Here is a 19,162-nt window from a genome sequence, read left to right as displayed (position 1 = left end):
ATCTATGAGAAAGATCCAGTTGAAATGGTGTGACTAAGTTCAAAGGAGAGAAAGGTTAGGATAGCACTGATAGTACTATCAGGCCCCTAAGAAGAAATAAGGATAGAATCCAATTTCACAAGATTCTGTGTGTGCAAAAGAAAAAGAAGTGTAATCCTTCCCATGATACTAGAAATCAGATGTCATTATTATGTCACAAATTTAAAACCTTACGCTAGTGAGATTAAGCCACTGACCCCGGTCCTCCAACTAGGAAGCAGTGAACTGTGATTTGAATTCAGATCTTTCTGACTCCAGAACTCCTAACATTATACTTGGGTGTATCTTAGAGCTCAGAATGTGCTAGACCTGGAGACACAAAGATTAATTAGACTTGGCCCTTGCCTTTGAGGAGATCACAAGCTAGACGTAGAAAAAAACAATAAAACATACAAGTGTGATAAAATATAATAATGGAGGCATGAAAAATACTTTATGCAAAGACTATATTGAGTGTATGCCCACCTCTTCCTGAAGGCAGGGAGGGATGGGCATCCAGAAAGAGTTTTTTTTTTTTAAAAAGCTGGCTGGATTGATAAGTTGGTAGGGAAATGGAAAATGACATTTCAGTACATATGAAGAGTACCTCCTTAGGGCAATTGCTGTCCATTAGCCACAAGGGGTCGCACCAGCTCTTTCAAGCTCCCTCCAGTTGTTTTCTAGAAAGAAAGCAGAGGGAAAGAGGAGGTGAACAGGTACCCCACAGCATTTCCTGCCCCCGGCAGGCAAGGCCCGCAACTTCATTCCCAGTCTGGCTCCAGGTCCTCTGGCTCCTGGTCTTTTCAGCCTCTGTCCTAAGTTCTAAGTTTTTGATCGGTTTCCCAGTTTGTTCTTTCCTTTGGACTTAACCCAGAGAAATGGTCTCAGGTCTTTCCTGGAGCCCCCAGTCCCATCCAGGGAGGTGACTCCAATCCCAGCAGGCCTTACGGTTGAGAACCTGTGCACAGATCACTTCCCCTCTCTGGGAGTTACTGGTAAAAGCTGAGGTTGGGAGGAAGGCTCTGGTGGCTCAGGGTTTCCGACTCTTCCTCAACCACAGCTATGGTTCATCAAGCACTTTCTACTTGCCCAGCATTGTCAAAGCCTGCAATTCCCAATAAGGCAGCCACTTGTCACACTTAGCTATTTAAAGTAAGTACAATTAACAACAATGAACATTTTAGTTCCTCCATCTCACTAGCTGATTCAAGTGCTTGATAGCTCCATGTGGCTAGTAGCGACTGGACAGCCCAGAGAACATTTTATCACAGAAAGTTCTACTAGATAGCATGCTTTTATCTCATTTACTTTTATAACAACCTTCTGATGCAGGCGTAATCATTAATCCACGTTAGAGATAAGGGCCTCAGGTGCAGAGAGGTTGGGAACTTAGCCAAACTCTCAGCAGATTAGTGTCCAGAGTGAGGCTTAAGCTCAGGTGGATGGCTCTGGAGCCCGCCATTCTGTCTCTACGCCGGGTGTTGCCCCATAACCCCAGCTACTCAGCTCTCTCTTCTTACCTCTCAGTTGTGGGACTGATTCTTCCCATCCCAACAGCCATTGTCCCTCACCGCTCCTCCCCTGCAGCTGACCTGAATGATGAGGGCACCTGGGCTTCCAGTCCCTTCTGGAAGAACATCCCCTCTATCGTCCTCCCCACTTCCTGTCAGGCCTGTTTTATTTAGAGCATTAGCATTAAGGGGTTTTGATCCCTCTCCTAACACATCCCTGTTAGGTTCACCAAAGGAGGTACACAGGAGGCTCAAAAGGTAAAGAATTATAAATTTACTAAGTCATCTGGGAACCAGATGGGCCGAGCCCCAAAATGGCGCCAGCACCCAGAGACAGGGAGTCAGAGATTTTAAAGGATTCTAGATGGGCTTTGTTGGCGGGGAAATTCTCTGGGAAGGTCCGGATCCTGGGTAAGTCTTAAAGGGAAAGTTACTGGTTTTAGGAATGTGGTCTAAGCCCGTGGTCGGCAAACTGCGGCTCGCAAGCCACATGCGGCTCTTTGGCCTCTTGAGTGTGGCTCTTCCTAAGCCTTAGGAGTACCCTAATTAAGTTAGTAACAATGTACCTACCCATACAGTTTAAGCTTAAAAAATTTGGCTCTCAAAAAAAATTTCAATCATTGTACTGTTGATATTTGGCTCTGTTGACTAATGAGTTTGCCGACCACTGGTCTAAGCGAAAGGGAATGCCGTTTGTGAAATGATCTAAAAGTCAGTTTCTCAGGGGAGTGGGGTATCGATTAGATGATTCAATTACTTTATCAGACCTAACATTCCAGCCTTTTTGTTTTATGGAATAGGGACAGAGGTCATTTCTTCCATAGTTATTTCCTGCTGAGAAGGGACATCGAGATCATAAGGGGATGGACTTTGATTGTAGTCGGCTGGAACACTGTATCGACTTCTCATGGTTGGAGTGAGGGGTCGCAGCAGCATGATTTCCTGAGAGACTGGTTGGTGAAGGCTTGAAAGCAGTCCTGTTGAGTGATTTTGGGGGGGAAAGCTGGTCCTGAGGCCATCACAGCATCACTTGTCTGGGCCTGGAGCTAAAATACAACTGAGGCCTCCATGTTATCTTTAGGGAGGAAAAAACAGGGGTCTCAGCTGCCTGACTACTGATATGAAAGGGGAGGATAGGTTACCCTGAGGGTGAGGTTCCCAGTTTTGCTGCTTGCTAGTATTATTGCGCAAAAGCTAGAATGACAAGAATTTTGACAAATGATCTCATGGAAGGAAAGAGACATTAGTTTGGAGAGTTGTAGCCAAACATTATAAAGTTTATATTTTTAGGTCCATTGTAGAGTTTAAAATATATATACTAGAGGCCCAGTGCACAAAATTTGTGTGTGGGAGGGGGGGTGTCCCTCAGCCAGGCCTGCTCCCTCTCACAATCCGGGGCCCCTTGGGTAGGGTCCCTAGTCCTGGCCGGTGATCAGGGCCTATCGAGGCTTTCCTTCACCTCCCCACGCCCCTGCTGCCGGCAGCTGGCCCGGCCCATGCCACTGCCACTGCTTGCCATCTGTGCAGCGCTGCTCCCCACTACCCTGCCACCAGACACCTCCCTCTGCGGGCAACAGGCGTGGGGTGCGATTGCCTGGCTGGCCTGGGCCTCCCTCTGCAGGATGATAGATCATGGGGTTATCGATTGCAGGGCTCTGCAATCGATCATTGCACAGAGGGTGACTTGGGCCTGCGTCTTTGGGGCAATCGCAGAGTCCCCCTTCCCCCGCATTAATCGCCCTGCCAGCCGGTGGCCTGGGCCTCCCTCTGCGGGGTGATCATGGGGCGATGGCGGCCCCCCAACCAATCAAATAACACCCACCTTGTCTGGCCTGGCGCCAGTGCGTATCATAGTGTGGTCATCCGGAAGGTCGTCCGGATGGTAGTTCTGCTGTTTGGTCGTTCGGTCGATTTTCATATTATGCTTTTATTATTATAGATGAGTATGTGTATACATATGTACATATATATGTGTACACACACACACATACACACACACACACACACATATAAAAGAACTGCATACACACACACACATATAAAACCCCTGTCCCACATGACTGGGTACAAGAACTAACATTCATGTGTGTTCAACAGCTGCCTATTGAGCATAGACTGTGTTCTCAGCACAGATCCTAGCCATAGGTCATATCTGGCCGTGAGCAAGACAGGCAGAGTCCCTGCTCTCATGGAGCTTACATTCTAGCCTGAAGAGACAGGTGATAATAAGTAGGAAATTTAATAAATAATGTAATTTCAAATAGTGATAAGTGCTGTGGTGATAATGCAATCAGAGCTGGTGATAGCGACTGGGGAGAATTCTTTTGATTGGGGGTCGCAGGAAGACATGTCTATGGAGGTGACATTTGAACTGATGTACAGCAGAGGATCAACCATAAATGTTGAATGACTAAGTGGCTGGGTGGCTGGGTATCTGGGTGGCTGGGTATCTGGGTGGCTGGGTATCTGGGTGGTTAGATGACTGGGTGGCTGATGGCCAAGTGGCTGAGTAGCTGAGCAGTTAGGTATCTAGTTGCTTAGATGAATGGGTGGCTGAGAGGCTGGGTAGTTGGGTATCTGGGTGGTTGGGTGGCTGGTGGTTAGGTGGTTGGATGATTAGGTGCCTAGGGCACTAGCAAATTGGATGATTAAATGGACATCAGCACCCACTCTAGAGCCTCTTTGTCAGAAAGTTCTTTCCACTATTTAACATAACTTTCTCATTTTGTCCTCTTGAAGTTCCTTATGTTGGGAAAACTGGTTAGTCTTATCTATGCGTCTTCTATCTCCAAGTGTGTTTCTGGGCCAAAAAAAATGAATGGATGGGGACAAAACAGGATTCCAGGCAGTGGGTCAACCATAAAAGTTGAGTGACTAAGTGACTAGGCCTCCCAGAAACAGGTTTAGAGCAATATCAGACTAGGCCCCTCCCTCAGGAGTCTTAACTAATGCCTAGGAAGAGGAGAAACCCAGGACTCCACTGGTCTCAGGTTGAGGGTAATTCTAGGGTAACTCAAGTCCCAGTAGAGTGGCTCTGGGACTCCATCCTATTTCCTCAGCAGTAGCCCTGGCCTCTGTCTCCTCCTTGCAGTGGCCTGGCCTCTGTCTCCTTGCAGTGGCCTGGCCTCTGTCTCCTCCTTGCAGTGGCCTGGCCTCTGTCTCCTTGCAGTGGCCTGGCCTCTGTGTCCTCCTTGCAGTGGCCTGGCCTCTGTCTCCTTGCAGTGATCTGGCCTCTGTCTCCTCCTTGCAGTGGCCTGGCCTCTGTGTCCTCCTTGCAGTGGCCTGGCCTCTGTGTCCTCCTTGCAGTGGCCTGGCCTCTGTCTCCTCCTTGCAGTGGCCTGGCCTCTGTGTCCTCCTTGCAGTGGCCTGGCCTCTGTGTCCTCCTTGCAGTGGCCTGGCCTCTGTCTCCTTGCAGTGATCTGCCCTCTGTCTCCTCCTTGCAGTGGCCTGGCCTCTGTGTCCTCCTTGCAGTGGCCTGGCCTCTGTCTCCTCCTTGCAGTGGCCTGGCCTCTGTGTCCTCCTTGCAGTGGCCTGGCCTCTGTCTCCTTGCAGTGGCCTGGCCTCTGTCTCCTTGCAGTGGTCTGGCCTCTGTCTCCTTGCAGTGGTCTGGCCTCTGTCTCCTTGCAGTGGCCTGGCCTCTGTCTCCTTGCAGTGGCCTGGCCTCTGTCTCCTCCTTGCAGTGGCCTGGCCTCTGTGTCCTCCTTGCAGTGGCCTGGCCTCTGTGTCCTCCTTGCAGTGGCCTGGCCTCTGTGTCCTTGCAGTGGTCTGGCCTCTGTCTCCTTGCAGTGGCCTGGCCTCTGTCTCTACCTTGCAGTGGCCTGGCCTCTGTCTCCTTCTTGCAGTGGCCTGGCCTCTGTCTCCTTGCAGTGGCCTGGCCTCTGTCTCTTTCTTGCAGTGGCCTGGCCTCTGTCTCCTTCTTGCAGTGGCCTGGCCTCTGTCTCCTTCTTGCAGTGGCCTGGCCTCTGTCTCCTTCTTGCAGTGGCCTGGCCTCTGTCTCCTCGCAGTGGCCTGGCCTCTGTCTCCTCGCAGTGGCCTGGCCTCTGTCTCCTCGCAGTGATCTGGCCTCTGTCTCCTTGCAGTGGCCTGGCCTCTGTCTCCTTGCAGTGGTCTGGCCTCTGTCTCCTTGCAGTGGCCTGGCCTCTGTGTCCTCCTTGCAGTGGCCTGGCCTCTGTCTCCTTGCAGTGGTCTGGCCTCTGTGTCCTCCTTGCAGTGGCCTGGCCTCTGTCTCCTTGCAGTGGCCTGGCCTCTGTCTCTACCTTGCAGTGGTCTGGCCTCTGTCTCCTTGCAGTGGCCTGGCCTCTGTGTCCTCCTTGCAGTGGCCTGGAGCTCCTGTGTTCTCCACGCATTAAAGCCAAGGTCTCCCTTCTCTCCTTTTCATGGTCAGAGAAACAGGTGTATTGTCTGCAGATCAACCTACTTTCTCCCTCAGCTCCCTGCCCTCCCGTCCATCCTGTTCCGCTGGCCTCCACAGAGTTTCCCGTCAAGTAAGAAAAGATTCTGACCTATAATCATTTTGACCTTCAAGGACATGTTCTGTGACGCCAGGGAGGGAGAACGCAAACCAACAATTGGTGCTGCTAGAAAGAGCAGTCATGGACGCCAGGCGCCTCAGTCAGTTGCCCTTGAGCATCACTACTTCCAGGGTGAGGGGAGTGGGACCTAAAGATCCAAGGAGATCCAGGCAAAGGAGGGGTAGCTGGGCCTCTCCGAGGAGCTGATATGGTAAGTTTCCCTATCTGAGTCCTCATCAATATGCTCGGACCATCATCCTGGCGCCCGAGGCCATCTGGGACCCGTAGTGTCTGGCTTGTCAAAGAAGAATGGCCAGCCTGGGGCTTCCCTGCAGATGATGCAGGGTCCCCAGGGGCTCTTCTCTCATCCCCCTCAGGGTACAAAATGCGTTTTAGGAATGAGGACAGAAATTATAGAGCCCTTCCCATGACTGTAATGGAAATAAAACTTCCTGCAGGGAGTGGAAATAGCAGCGGGGCCTGGGGAAGCCTGACAAGGGAAGCAGGCGGCAGGGAGCCCAGGCTGTGGCGCTTGCTACACACACCTCCAGCACCTCCCTGGAGGCGGCAGGAGGAGCTGCCCTGAGGTAGCCAGGGCCTAAGAAGCCAACCTCGGGGGAGCGAGCATCAGGTCAGAAGGAGTGAGGCAGAGCAATGGGTGCAGAGAATCCAACTTGACCCAACCTTGGCCTGGTGGTAGAGGGAAGTAGAATATACAGGGAGACAAGATGGGAGGGAAGAAGGCCAGACAGAAGCTGCAGAGAATAGGGAAGGGGAGAGGAGGGGAAGGAATAAAGAGAAGAAGAGGAGAGAAGAGGAAAAGGGAGTGAAGGCACTCAAGGTCCCACCCTGTTCTAGCCTGGCACGAAGGACTGAGGTACAGGGACAGCTGCGGAGTGCTGTCTGGGCCTCCGTCCTCAATGGGAGGCCCTCGGCTGGGAGACAGTGAGAGAAAGGACTGAAGGGTCCTGCAGCTCCAGGGGGACATTGTTCCGGTGTCACAGTCCAGCTATCCCTCCATGTTTGGCCAAACCCCGTGTTTGAAGGAGACATCCTGGCTGGGGTACCAGGGAAGGAAGAACTCAGCCCTGTCCCAGGTGAAGGTCTACACAGGTGAAAACCCCTCCATTTCTTTAGGCTAGCCAGCCTCTGACCATGGGACCGCCACAGTGAGGAACAGTGGCCAGTACAGCTGCACTAGGGAGGCGACGCCCTTCCTACACCTGGGCAGACACACCTCAGGGACAGCCATGGTTCAAGTTCAAGGGGAGTCACCAGCTGGGGGATTAGAGGAGAGGAAGGTGCTGCTCTGGGATCTGGTCTCAGAGGTCAGCAACTCTCTGGGCAGCACCCCTCCCTCTGGCTGCCCCTGATGCAGGGCCAATCCACAGGGCCCTAGCTTGTCCAGGATGCTGTCCACATGCCCTGACACCACCCCCACCTCCCCACCCCACACCTAGGACACATCAGGAGCCAGGGGAAGGAGAGGGGTGGGGAGATGCCCTGAACCAGCTCTGCTACTCACCTTCCCCCTCTTGAGACCTGGGCCAGACCAGAGGGGACTAGATGTCCTCTAAGGCCCTTGGCTCTGGGATCCAGGGGCTGGGGCTGTGTGGGAGTTGCCTCAGAGCCCATGGGGAGGTGAGAGGCCAGATCCTGGGGACAATGACAGTGTCTCCCTCAGCCTCCTGGGGCCTCACTGTGTAGTACTTCCCTCCTGTGCCCTGGGCTAACTTCTCCCCAGAACTCTTCCCAGAACTCTTCCTGGCCCCTGTGCTGAACATCGTCCCCTCTCCCAAGCCCCATGAGGGAAGCCCCCTGACCCCGAGATGCCAGACAAAACTCCACCCTCAGAGGCCTGCCTCGTGGCTCCTCTTCTCCTTCTACAAGGAGGCTGCACCTTGCAGAGCAGGGGCCTCCACTCAGAGCTCTGCATCCCAGCAGCCAGTGGGGAGACTCTGGGTTTACTGGTGTGAGGCAGCCCCTGGGGGCGTCATGGTCCAGAAACAGAGCCCCCAGATGGAGATCAGGATGTGGGGTAAGTGGGGGAGGGATGGAGATATTCCTCAGGGGTCTGGGCATTGGGTAGTGGGGCCCCCTGGGAGTGGGGGAGTGTTCTCTAAGGGAGGTGGAGCCAGGAGTCCTGGTGTTCCAGCTGACCTCTCACCTGGGGTGCTGCCCCAGCTCCTGTGTCCTGTTCTCTGCTCATCCTGAGTTCCGGGTCCCCTGGCCTTACTGTGGGGGACATGGTGAATCTCCTCTGTGAGGCTCAGAGGAGCTCCCCTCCTATCCTGTACTCATTCTACCTGGAGAGAGATTTTGGGGAACTGCTCAGCCCCCCATGGTGAAGCTGTCTCTCTTCTCTTCCCAGGGATGTCAGAGCAGGATGCTGGGAACCACACCTGTGAGGCTGAGAGCAGGGTCTCCATGGAGACAAGTCAGCCTGAGACATTCTCCCTGGATGGTACATCTTACCCCTCACCCAGCTCTGAGCCCCATGCTGCCAGGACAGACCCCACTACCCCATGTACCTCCCACCAGGTGGGCACAATGCTGAGCCCATAGCAGGTACTGCACGACTCAGCGTGAACCCTGCTTGGAGTATCTGTTCACTGAACAGGGGGGCGGGGGACGGGGGGGCGGGGGAGGGTGGTACAACGAAGTCCATGGAGAATGGGCAGCACAATGCAAGGGCCACATAGACCTCCATAATAATGGCCCTTCCCTGCTGGCCTCCTCTGAGTCATCCCTGATTCCCATCTCCAGGGTGTGTGCAGGCCAGGCCATGTGCTTTCCCCTAATGCCAGCCATCTGCCTCTTTTGTGCCTGTTTGGAGCACATTTCTGAATCTCATCCTCAACATGCATGGTCACATCTCCTCATCCCCCAGGACCTGATGCCTTGTCCTCTCCGAGCAGCAGTAACTGTCTGGTTCCTCGGCTGTCTGCAAGTTTGCTTGTTGTGATGGTCATTGCTGCTGCACGTCTGGGTTATTTCAGACCCTGGAGAAAAACTGGTCGGTAACTCTTTTGGAATTTCTTAGTTGATGAGTCCCTATGCCAGACACGGGCCAGCCTTCGGAATGCCAGAGCGTGACAGAACCAGTGCTTTCTTCTCCTGGGTATCGAGTGGGAAGAGGGACTTCTTGTCACATGTCATACATAGAGGGACCCTTAGCAGCTTCTGAAACACATACACAGTCACCCAGAGACGCACACAGACAGACTACTGCACACTAGGGCATGGACAGAGGCACACAAAGGACAAAACTTCAGACAAGGTGACTAAAAAAACCCCAAAGCCTCCAACTCTCTCATTAAACTCAGCAGAGCTCTGGTCTTAGCAGAAGAGAAAGAAGAACTGAGAACTCCAGTGTGTGTGCATACTCACGCACACACACTCATGGCCAGTGCTGTGCCCTAGGTCAGTCTTCAGTGGGTGTTAACTCATCACAAGGAAACACAAACAAAAGAGAACTGACCAATGACCTGGTCCCAACGCTGCTATTTCCTGATTTCTTACCTTGGACCAGTCTAGGCTAAGGGGATGACAGGGCAGGTTCCCCAAGAGGCCCTTTCTCCTATTCTTCATTCTCTAATTCCTCCAATCAGAGTCATTGAAAAAAAACACAAATTTTGGTTAAAATTCAAATGTAGAGGATTCTTTAGAGAAAAAGAGGGGAAATGATTAGATAAATGGCACTTTGGGTAATCTATTGATTTTGATACTCTAGACTCTCTTCTACTTCCTGTCTTGGGCATGATAATTAAGCATCAAATTTGGCTTTCAAAGCAATCACCTTGGGTGGCTACATGATTATGCCAACTCTAACCCTTACTTGCTTCAGGCCATGTTTAAGTCTGCCAATGCCAAAGCTATTTGGTGCCAGTTAATTTCTAGGCCTTCAAATCCACCTACAGAGTTTCACATTTACCCACTTACTCCAGGAGCAACATACTTATTTTCCACTTGTCAAGGGCAAAAGTAATGGCTCTCATAGACCTCAGACCCAGACGTATTTATTCAAACTTGCAGTTCTCTCTATAAAGGAATCTGTGGTGAGTTCTCCAGGAGCTGGGCCAAACTACTCTTGAGAAAGGCCACCAGTCATGCAACCCAAGTATTCCTTCCTGACCATCAGCCAGGATCCCTGAAAGGGTCTCTTCCCAGCTCTAGACCAATCCCCCACCTCACCGGGCACCTCCGTTAGGGCTTGGGCCAGCCTCCAACTTCCTCTCCCCTTGTTAATTTAGCACTATTTGTCTGTCCAACCTCCCCTCCTCACTTCCCTTCCTTCTAGTCTTGAGTCTAGATTTCATGCAGACAAGACTTGCTTTAAGGTATAACTGTGTGGTCAGAGAAAGGTGAGGCAGGTCCAGAGTTAGATGGGAAGACAGCTGGAGATGGGGCCATGAGCTGAAGATCTGTGAGTTCTACCATCCCTGCTTCTATAGTAAAGCCTCCTTCCCATGGCCAACCTGGCCTGGTATTTCTGTGCACTCACCCCTGAGTCAGAGCATTAAAGGCAAAGCAACACAGCACAGCCGGCTCCTTACCAGCCCAGACAAGGTGGTGGAGAAGCAGTCACTGGTGAAAGATCCTCAAGAGGAAGGTGCCTTTCATCGGGAGTAAAGAGCATCCCTCTTCGTGTGAGGATTCTGCCTCCCCACCCATCCCCACCCACATAGGGAGCACCTCTCTCTCATGAAAATAAGACTCGTGGTGATGTCCTCTGACCTCAGAGTCTCAGGGACACGAAGCCTTCTTTAGAATGTTGCTCTTGTGTACCCTCAGGCCCAGTCCCATAGTACACAAGCAAAATGGTCAGATCAACAGCTTTATTCTCCATACCTGGGTCTGGAAGCCCCTTCACCGTTTCCACGTGGCATATTTATTCCTCCACAAACAAAAATGTTTACCACTAAAGATATTCAACAGACTGCACCTCTAAAGGCGATTTTTCAAAGCGTTTTGACCTAGAGCTAGACTAATGGTATCACCAGAACTAGATGTTCTGCTTTCTTTGTTTAAAAGGGTTTCTTTCACTACCTGTTGTTACACTTCCCATAAAACAGACTCCCGTCAAACTCACAGAGCTCCTTATTGAGTGAAGACTCAGAAACACAGCCCTGACAGGTGAGCATTAGGGATCTTTAATAATCAGGGGCCTCTCTGAGTCTCCATAAATGTCCTCTTGGTTTGTCAGGAGGCGCCGTTTCCACAGATCTTACCCCAGTTAGAGCTAATGAATATTTCTTGGACACTGGCCATGAGCCAAGCGTTCTGAAATCCACACGTGACCCAGTTTCTATCCTGAGAGCTAATGTTTAAAGCTCTGGAAGCATCTGCTACCAGAGGGGCAGCATGTCAGTGGAGAAAAGCATAAAAACCTGGGTTCCATTTCTGTCCCCACCACTTACTGCTTGATCTTGGAGAAGTTACCTCTCTGAGCCTCAGTTTCCTCATCTATAAAATGGAGAAAAGAGTACCGACCTTTGCAAGGTGGTTGTGAAGAAAAACAGACACTGAATGATTAGGAAAAGAAGCTTTTTAAACATCCAGCCATGTGCTGGTCACTGGATTAGGAGCTTTGCATGAATTTGAACTCCCTAACCCAGTGTCTGGTATATAATGTACAAAGTTATTAGCTTTTCCTCCTTCTAAAAAGCAGCCCGACTGGTGGGTCTGGGCCCTTTCCATGCAAAGTGTACCCCATCATTTCTGACCCTGCCTCTGACCGGTTTGTGATTCCCATGGTGCCACCCTACCCTCTAGGGTATTTTTCAAAGGAAACATCTCATAAAAATTAACCATGTCCAGACCTGTGAATTGGCCCTTATAAACAAACCAGCCTTGGCCCTCCAGCAGCCTCCACTGACGTTTTTTTCTCTTAGCCTCTCTGTCTCCACTGTCCAGCCTACTCTCTGAAGGTATTTGGTGAATTGCTGCTTTTGTATTTCCTAGAGCCTCTTTCACCCCTGAATCGGCCCCAGGCTCCAGGTAGAGAGCAGCACCCATTGTATGCCAGCGGTAAGGATTCCAGCAGGACCATGGTCTGCCATGAAGGCAGGGAAGGGTTTCTTAAGGGGAGGAGATGAAGGGAGCCCTGTGAGCCAGAGTTTCAGGACTCAGTCATCCAGGGAAGGCAGCGGGTGGCTCTTAAGAAGCTAGTGCTCTGGAGTTGGGATGGGAGAGGGAAGCAAGGAGGGAGCCGACCTCCAGGAGAGAAGGCAGGGGGTGGTTAGACTAAGGTTTGGCAAACTGTGGCCATGGGCCAAGCCCTGCCAACATGCATTTTTGTAAAGAAAGTTGTTTTTTGTTTGTGTCTGGCTGGTTTCACACTACAGAGCCGAGTGGTTGCAACAGAGACTATGGCCCACGACGCCTAAGATATTTACTATCTCATTTACAGAAAAAGTTTGCCAACCTCTGGTTTGAACAGTGCTGGTCTGGAGTAGCAGCTAGAATCTGCTACAAGGGCCAGGCACCTCCTGCCTAGATGGATATTCCACATTCACGACCACGTCCCGCTGCCACGACAGAGCCCCTGACTGGCTTCCTTCCATCATTAGTTCTACGACACTGACTTATATCTTGACGTGGGACAGTCAGGCAGATCCTATTTCAGCCTCATTCCTTCTTTCAGTTCATTACCTGAATGAAAGAGATGAAGGCATTATCTACTCTGTGATTCATACAACCCCAAAGAAGAGTGAAGGTGAGTGATCTCGGACCAAACTTAACATGTTTCCTCGTGTAAAGGGGAAGTTTGGGTTCTCGGGTGAGGTGTCACTACCACTATCATCACCATTACCATTTATGACCAAAATTACCATCACTACCACCACTACCTTCACCAATATCATCTCCTCCTTCACCACCGTCACCTCCTTCTTTACCACCACAAACACATCTATGACCACCGTAAGCACCACCTCAATATCATCTCCACCACCACTGTTACCATCCTAAGTAGGGAATGTTTGCCCTTTTCTGAGCACTGTGGAGGAATAAAAAAGAGAATGATGCAATTTGTCTTTGCCCCAGAGTCTAAGTTGGAACAGGACATTCTCAGCTATCAGAGGAAGTCATGAAGACCACGGGCTCCAGCCATGCTGCTAGAACTAGGAAGGCGGGGACAGGAGCCGCTGGTCCTCTCTCCAGCAGAGGGAGGGAAGATGCGGGTTTCTGAATCAGGCAGAACTGAGTTGACAACCTATGTACTCACTGTGTGAGTAGGCAAGTTATTTAACCTCCCTAAGCCTAATCCATAAAGTGGAGATAATGCCTGCTTTGCAAGACTATTATTAGTTAATAGGAATAGAACCTGGGTTCTAGAAACCTTCAAGATCGTCTGGTATGTCATAGGCGTTCAGAAAAGGGAGCTTTTTCATAGCTCACCTGCTCTGAGATGTCCATTCTCAGTCTGTAAAATGGGTTTGAATCAGCCTAGGGTTTCTGCTTCCTCCCATAAAGGACACTAGAGCTGTGGTCGGCAAACTGCGGCTTGAGAGCCACATGCGGCTGTTTGGCCCCTTGAGTGTGGCTCTTCCTAGGCCTTCGGAGTACCCTAATTAAGTTCATAACAATGTATCTACCTATAGAGTTTAAGTTTAAAAAATTTGGCTCTCAAAAGAAATTTCAATCGTTGTCCTGTTGCTATTTGGCTCTGTAGACTAAGGAGTTTGCTGACCACTGGGATAGAGGAATCTCCTGACTCAGGGGAGTTACCCCAGGACACAACTGGTTTCTGCCCAAAATATCCCAGGGCAGATGGGAAAGGACAGATGGCCCAGGTCCTTCCTGAGAAGAGTAGCAATGAAGACTTAAACCTAAGAAAGGAGAGAAGAAACCAACCTCAAAATATATGGTTCTCACTGGCAAGATAAGGAAATGTGACTGCTTTACTCCTGTTAGGGCAGCAAAGGTGAACGCATGATTTGGGGGGGTGGGGAGGGGGTGGCGATCTGCTCCCCACTCACGCTCTCGGCTGCTTTCCCTGGCGTGCGTGCGGGTGAAGGGATCTGAAACCCAGAGTAGGGAGGGTCATTGGGTCTTTTCTCATTGAGAGGATGTTCCACGCGTGCAAAGGTGCAGTGTTTGCATCCAGTTCCACCTCTTATGGAAGTGACTGGAGAGTGAAGAACCTCGCCAAGCCTTGGTTTTCTCATCTCCATATGAGAAGGAATCGATACTCCCTACTTTGCAGGACTGATGTGGGGTTAATATAATAGCATAATCCTCACTCCTGAAAGAGTTCCTGGTACACACTAAGTATCTAATGTAGTTATTTTTAAAGGAACTCTGACAAGTTCATCACTCTCGGTTCTCACTCAAGTCCGTGTGATACAGTCATTATTACCTCCACCCGCTGGTGAGGAAGCGGTGACTCAGAGGCCAAGCGACTGGCCTGAGGTCACACAGCTGCTGTGGTTGAACTGGGTGGAGACCCGGGTCTCCTGGTTCCTGGGCCTGCCTGTTTGCAGATTGAGAGTTGGGGTCCCGAGGAGTAAAAGGGGGAACAGTGCCCCCTGGGCTGGTCTGTGCTCTCCCCAGGGAGACAGCTGCAAGGAGGTGGGGGGGCGATGTGCTGGGGAGCACTCATGCCCTGGCCCAAGTGTGCTTCCCTGCTCCCCTCAGCCAGGCCTGTGGAGTCAACCTTGGGGGAAACGGTGAGTGGACTCCTGCCCTTTCCTTATCCTCTCGTTTACAGCTGCTTCCTCATCTCGACCCAACTCTCCCACAGGTCATTGCTAACATCTGCGCTGAGATGAAATGCTTGCATCTTGGTGAAGTTCCAGCCAAAGGACTGAATGTAAGAAGCAGGATCCGCAAAGATCCCCTTGGGTACTTCAAGGAGGTCCTCTCCTAGTGATGATGTCCTCCCAGCACACACACCCCTGAAGCCTCCTGTGCTCCCCAGGAGGCCAGTGGGGTCCCAGCCCATTCTTTGGGTCCTCCAGTTCCCAAGCCCAGCACTCAGGAAGCCTCTGAGCCCTTTGTCCTGGTCGGGGTTCTGAGGAAACTCAAGGAGCACCTGAACGAACTCTGAGTCCCCCTCTTAGCAGAAGAGCAGGCAAAGGTGTGGGAAGGGCAATCCCCATGCACACATCAGGTTCAAGCAGTGAACTGGCCACAGCAGCCACGGATGTGTTATTGCCACACAAGTGCAAGGTCAGAGTCCCTTCTCTCTATATACACTGAGTGGCCAGATTATTATGACCACCCCATCAGTACAATGAAGTGAATTAGTTATGCAAATAATAATGATAATAATAAAACCTTGAGAGTATTTGCTTAGGAAGTTTTCAATATTCAGTATATTTGGAAGTGTCAATGAAGTCCTGATGGGGTGGTCATAATTATCTGGCCACTCAGTGTATATGTAAGTGCTTTCTATTATGGTCCTCAGTCCCTTTGGATGTGCTTGGCCTGACCTGTAAGGAGAGCTCATCAACCTGCATATCCCAGAGGGCTGGCCACGGGCCGCTCCTGTACAGCATTTCCAACTTTCAAGCTGCTGGTGAGGTCAGGGCTGAGGGGACCCTGAGGTTCGGTGAGACCAAGGGTCAGCACCACGAATGCTGCCTTCACGTGCAAACCCTTCCCGGTTTCCAAAGCTGATGGAACCGAGGCTAATCCAAAGCCTTCGTGTGAGGAGGATGTGAGAAAACTCACCTCACCCTTACATACTCAAAAAGAGGTACATGGCTGTAGAATCTATTTTTTAAATATTATATAAGCGATTTTTTCATATTGTTCACCAGTGTAAATCATTTGCAGGGCCTGTAGTTTGGTTTGGTTTATTTAAGGCACCCACATTCCTTATGTCTGAGTGGTCACTTGCTCCCGTGGGCCCTGGCCCCAGCCTTTCAGGCCTCTGCGCGGGAATCACAGAGTGAGTCCCTGTCACAGATGCTGGCCTACACCAAGCCCACCCACCTCTCCTAAGAAGTAGGCACTTTCAGGGAACTCCTGAAATGAAAGGAGCTTCAAACATCTATCATTTCCCCTTGAACTTATTAAAAAGGCAGACACAGACCCAGTACCAGACTGCCGAATCCGAACCTGGTCTCCCGGCAATTTGTATGAACATTAACGTTTTAAAAGCCTGGTCTACCTCCAAAATACATACTCCATCAAGCATGAACTACATTCATCCATTCACCTTCGGAAACTTCATTGCCTGGGGTTCTGCTCGGAGTAAAGATAGTGGCTAAGGAAGGCAGTATGGAGGTTCCTCAAAAAATTGGAAATGGAACTCCCATTTGACCCTGTGATCCCACTTCTAGGAATATATCCCAAGAAACCAGAAACACCAATCAGAAAGGATATATGCACCCAGATGTTCATAGCAGCACAATTCACCATAGCTAAGATCTGGAAACAGCCTAAGTGCCCATCAGTAGATGAATGGATTAGAAAACTGTGGTACATCTACACGATGGAATACTATGCTGCTGTTAAAAAGAAGGAACTCTTACCATTTGCAACAGCATGGATGGAACTGGAGAGCATTATGCTAAGTGAAACAAGCCAGTCAATGAAGGAAAAATACCACATGATCTCACTCTTTCATGGATAATTAAGACCATTACAAACTTTTGAACAATAATAAATACAGTGGCAGAGCTGCCTCAAACCGATTGTCGGACTGCAGTGGGAAGGCCAGGGAGGGTTGGGGGACAGGAGGGAGGGGAGTAAGAGATCAACTGAAGGACTTGTATGCATCCATATAACCATAACTAATGGACATAAGACACTGAGGAGTAAGGGAGGGCAGGGGCTTGTCAAGGGTGGGGGGGAGAAAAGGACACTTATGTAATACCCTTTGTAATACTTTTAGCGAAAAATAAAAAAAAATAAAAATAAAAAAAATAAATAAATAAAAAATAAAAACTTGGAAAAAAGATAATTCTACCCAAAATCTACAATAGTTCTTGATGCGTACATAACATGTACTCTAGAACGTTTTTTTAAGGAAAGAGAAATAAAGATTTGAAATAGAGTAAAAAAAAAAAAAAAAAAAAGACAGTGGCTAAGACAGAGAGGCCCAGAGAACTAGTAAGATAACCCATGCTGGCATTTTTTCTCACTTCTCTTTTATTCCCTTTTCCTCCTTCCCTTCTCCCACTCTAACCCCTCTCCATCCTCTTCCTCCTCCTCCTCATCTTTCTCATCACCTGTCCAGTCCTCGTCCAGAATACATCAGGTCCCCACCCCCTGTGCCTCTCTCATTGTGCCAGCATGACTGAGCCACGCACGCCACGTCACCTAGAAGTGCAGGGTCCTCACTGGTCAACCAGGAAGTGCCAACAAAGCCCAAGCCCTTGCCACGCCTTCTATAAACAGGTGCCCCTTGTAAAGAGTCAAAACAGACAAGACAACTCATGAAGAAAACACTGCTGATGGAGACCAGGAAGGAACCAGCCCTTCCGGTTATCCCCAAAGACTGCCTCCTGCCTGCGTTTTCATTCCTCCCCCCCACCCCCACCCCCCACCACCCTTACCCTATCCCAGTGACACTCAACAGCTGGTCTGAGGACTGGGGCGGGTCTGTGATTTATGTCCACCAGTACAAGATGAGATAAGTAGTGCAACTGAAATAAAAAACTTAGAAACTTTTATAGCAATCCGACAGAGCGGTTTTATGTTTGTTTATATAATCATAAAAAATTAGAACTTGTATTTTGCAAACCCTTTTTAATTTCATTTTCTTAGTAGTTTGATTTTATTGTATTCTACAAAAGTAACGCTCCTCAAAGGATTGGAAATTTTAAAAAAAAGAAAGAGGTTCTTCAATACAAATAGGTGAGAAGTCTAAGGAACAGAGTGAAGAAATAAAATGGAGTCGCAATAGTCAAGCTGCTTGATTGCTAAAATCAGGTAGGCTGAGGCAGGAGGCAGCCATTCTATTCTAGTTTTAACAACCTGGGGACTTAAAAACTTTTGAACTTTCCAGGCCTGCATCGATGCCTGGATACACATCAGACCTCCAGATAACCCTCTGGTTACCTCCTGAAGGACTCGCCTATCCAGACCACCTGGCACCCGTCATCCAGACCAACTGATCTGGCTGATACCCGTCCTCAACCAGTCCTACAGCTAAGAATGCAGGACTGACTATTCCCACGAATGCATGTTTTATGGAACTCAACTTTTCTTTCTTCTTTGGAACACTTCTGGGGTTTTGCCTACTTGTCGTTACAGTTTGCAAACTCTAAGACTCTTGAATACATTTTTTTATCATTTATTTCTACCAAAGCCTCCATACCCTTTTTTTGAGTTCATTCGACATACCGGGGTATACAGTGTCAGGTGTCATGGAATCCAAAGAAAACTTTGCGTCAATCCCAGTGCTGTTGTTGAATTGAAACGAGGCTTTGTCTTCTCTTCAACAGCTCCGGATTCCAGTGATGAGTTATCTTGGTTCTAAACTCCCTCCTTCGGTTAAGATTTAGAGTATTTATTCTTGGGTCCTCTGATACCAGTTCTTGTGATGGGGTGCCCTCTTTCTAAGTCTGTTACAGAGGGACAACTTCATTCTAAAAGGTCAGCTGGAATTATGGTCTATCTTCTGCTAAATATTTGTTTCAATGGACTTCTGACAAGAAGAACAATTTAGAATTACAGTGATCACTGTGGGGATCTTTTGAGATTTCAAAATTACTATATTTAAGTGCACAATTAGAGATTTTAGAAATGCTGAGCAAGCTAAATTGGAGGCATTTTGCAATTGGTATTTAGAGGCCTCTAAGACACTAAATGATTCAAATATACATTTAATGTCTCTTGATTTTTTGTCTGACCACAGCTTTCAGGGGAATTTATCTTTAACATGAGACCCTGCAAAAGTTCCCAAAAAGTACCCTTCTTGGGAACTCTAGCTAGTTATATATATATATATATATATATATATATATATATATATACACACACACACATTTTGGTCCTTTCTTTTGTGTCTTATTTTTTTATTTATTTTTTAAATGTGTTTTTACTGTTTTTAGAGAGAAAGGGAGAGGGATAGAGAGATAGAAACATCGATGAGATGAGAGAGAAACATCATGGATTGGCTGCCTCCTACGGGGATCCAGTCCACAACCTGGATATGTGCCCTGA

At 49.3% G+C, this 19,162-nt stretch overlaps 1 protein-coding gene across 1 annotated transcript; it reads left to right on the top strand.

Annotated features, from left to right (window-relative positions):
* The first annotated feature begins 6,121 nt into the window (after nt 1–6,121).
* FCRL6 (Fc receptor like 6) lies at nt 6,122–15,092 on the top strand. The gene is given in 10 exon segments (XM_070397069.1): nt 6,122–6,172; nt 7,050–7,096; nt 7,098–7,304; nt 7,795–7,928; nt 7,931–7,988; nt 7,990–8,078; nt 8,225–8,351; nt 8,353–8,504; nt 12,687–12,758; nt 15,004–15,092. Coding segments are annotated over 10 exon segments (1,026 nt in total).
* Nucleotides 15,093–19,162: the final 4,070 nt, after the last annotated feature.

This window comes from Myotis yumanensis, unplaced genomic scaffold, assembly GCF_028538775.1.
Source record: "Myotis yumanensis isolate MYYU_CA2020_CCGP unplaced genomic scaffold, mMyoYum1.0.hap1 SCAF_17, whole genome shotgun sequence".
NCBI lineage: Eukaryota > Metazoa > Chordata > Mammalia > Chiroptera > Vespertilionidae > Myotis > Myotis yumanensis.
The sequence above is the reverse complement of the archived record's forward strand: the minus strand, read 5'-3'. Positions and strand labels throughout refer to the sequence as shown.